At 54.0% G+C, this 1,973-nt stretch overlaps 1 protein-coding gene across 1 annotated transcript in view; it reads right to left on the reverse strand.

The window, feature by feature from the left end:
• The window catches only part of KCNK1 (potassium two pore domain channel subfamily K member 1), an 11,450-nt gene extending 9,704 nt beyond the window's left edge, over positions 1 to 1,746 (reverse strand). The window contains exons 1-2 of the mRNA XM_018560686.1: positions 1,633 to 1,746; positions 857 to 1,215 (exon numbers count right to left, since the gene is read on the reverse strand). Coding sequence (XP_018416188.1) covers positions 857 to 1,211 — 355 coding nt within the window. The 5' untranslated portion in view covers positions 1,212 to 1,215; positions 1,633 to 1,746. The remainder of the gene's footprint in view (positions 1 to 856; positions 1,216 to 1,632) is intronic.
• Between the last annotated feature and the right edge of the window lie 227 nt (positions 1,747 to 1,973).

Raw genomic sequence — 1,973 nt, forward strand, 5'->3', positions numbered from 1 at the left:
ATACATACATATCAGCCTCTTGCAGCCCATGTACAGCAGAGCTCATTCTAGGGGAGGTAGAAGGGCCAATCAGGTCTGCTGCCATGCAAGGAGCGTGCTGATAGGATGCTCCTGCCCTGTATCTTCACTTCCTGTCCTGTAGACACAACAGGAAGTGTTGTGTCTACCGGACAGCTGTCACCTGAACATATGTCCCCAGTGGAAGGTTTCCCCTCTTTTCCTGTTCTGGTGACAACTCACCAACTCAAGTCATGAACAGGCCAGCTGCGGTTTTGATCCTCATAGCTGAACCCTAGGCAGATATATAGGACGCACATTAATGCAGCTCTGTAATCAGTGATGTACAGTATCATTAAATGACCTGTACAGCAGTGCTCAGATAAGGGGAAGGAAGGACTACGCCAGTCACAGTATAACAGTGCTCATTGCCTAACAAACGTCATTCTGACTGAAGGAGAGAGCAGAGTAGAGAGATGAGCTCATCAGTCTGCTGCTTCTCCCTTCACTATCCAATCACAGGCTGTGGGAAGGGACAAGACCTGTAAGTGTTTGTGAACTGCAGCAGAGCACAATCAGGTCTCTTGCCCTAACAGACAAAGCTGTGAGGGGGGGCTGTGTAAATCTCAGGACTGGATGAGCAAAAAATCTAATCTTTTGGTGGTAAAGCATCTCATTCATATCTGTCTGCTCCCTGCCGACTCCCCGTCCGCTCCCCGTCCACTCCCTGCCGACTCCCCGTCCGCTCCCTGCTCCCCGTCCGCTCCCTGCTCCCCGTCCGCTCCCTGCTCCCCGTCCGCTCTACCGGTTTGCTTGGAGTAGAGATTTAAAGAGAACCTGTCACACAAACAAGCTTTACCTGTGGTGGACAGCACGGTGCTGGCGAAGAACAGCGACGACATGAAGTCCCAGTTCCAGTTCCCGGACGCGTTGTTGAGGATGGACACCCCGTAGTTGCTGGCCTCCAGTACCCGCTCCAGGAAGCCCTCCAGCTGCTCCTCGGACAGGCACTGGTTCTCCCCGAGGAAACTCCGCTTCAGCTCCTGCAGGTCCTTCCTCAGGAGGTCTTCATAGGGCAGCTCCACCGAGGAGAAGATCACGGCTCCGAACACCAGGTAGAGGAGGTAGCTGGCCGTGAGGAAGGCGAAGTACCACGCCGGGCGGTTCCTGTCTATCACCCGCACACAGCGGTTGCTCGCCAACGAATGCAGCATCGTCCTGTGTGGGGGGGGGAATAAAGAAATACGAAAAAACACCCAAAAGTCAACCGGATCCCCCAAAACGCAACTGCGGAGAAGGTAGCAAGACGGCAGCCATGTTGAGAGGATGGATGGATGGAGGTGGGCCGGCTATTCTTTATCCTCCGGCCGCAGCAGTAGCAGGGATGGGGACAGCTGATGTGGCACGGTTCTTCAGCCTCCCTCTGACGTCACTTTTTCCCCCACCGTCTCAGGTAACAAAAGGGACCCTGGCTCAGTTTAGCGAGCCGGAATTGGCAGCCAGGAAGCCGGCCGTACCCGCCGCGCTCTTCTCTGCCCTCGGAATACGCCTGGTACGGCTTATTAGAACAGGCAGAGAGCGAGAACCGATGCAGAGCCCGGAGAGGAAATGATAGAAGCAGAAGAGATGAATTACCTCGCTCAAGGGCCGCCCCCTCCGCTGACGGAGCCAGTTCTACTGGTTCAGCCATGTGCTGGGCGACGGCTACACCTTTCACAAACGGGGCCACGCATTCGTCATCGTCCTCTCTTAAAGGGACCCGTCCGGGGGAGGAAATGATGTGAGCATTTAAAGGAGCAGTACACCTAAACAAAGAAAGCGAGAGAGGAAACAAAAATGACTTTGTAATAGCAACCGGAGACCTTGCATTTGAAAGATTGCGAAAAGGAGATTCCGCACTCAACGTGTAAAACAGCGAATGTGGAGGGCGATTGATTCACCGACAGAGAATGCTTGGTGATAGTCACATTCACATC

Source organism: Nanorana parkeri, unplaced genomic scaffold (assembly GCF_000935625.1).
Source record: "Nanorana parkeri isolate BGI_ZX_2015 unplaced genomic scaffold, ASM93562v1 scaffold474, whole genome shotgun sequence".
Classification (NCBI taxonomy): Eukaryota; Metazoa; Chordata; class Amphibia; order Anura; family Dicroglossidae; genus Nanorana; species Nanorana parkeri.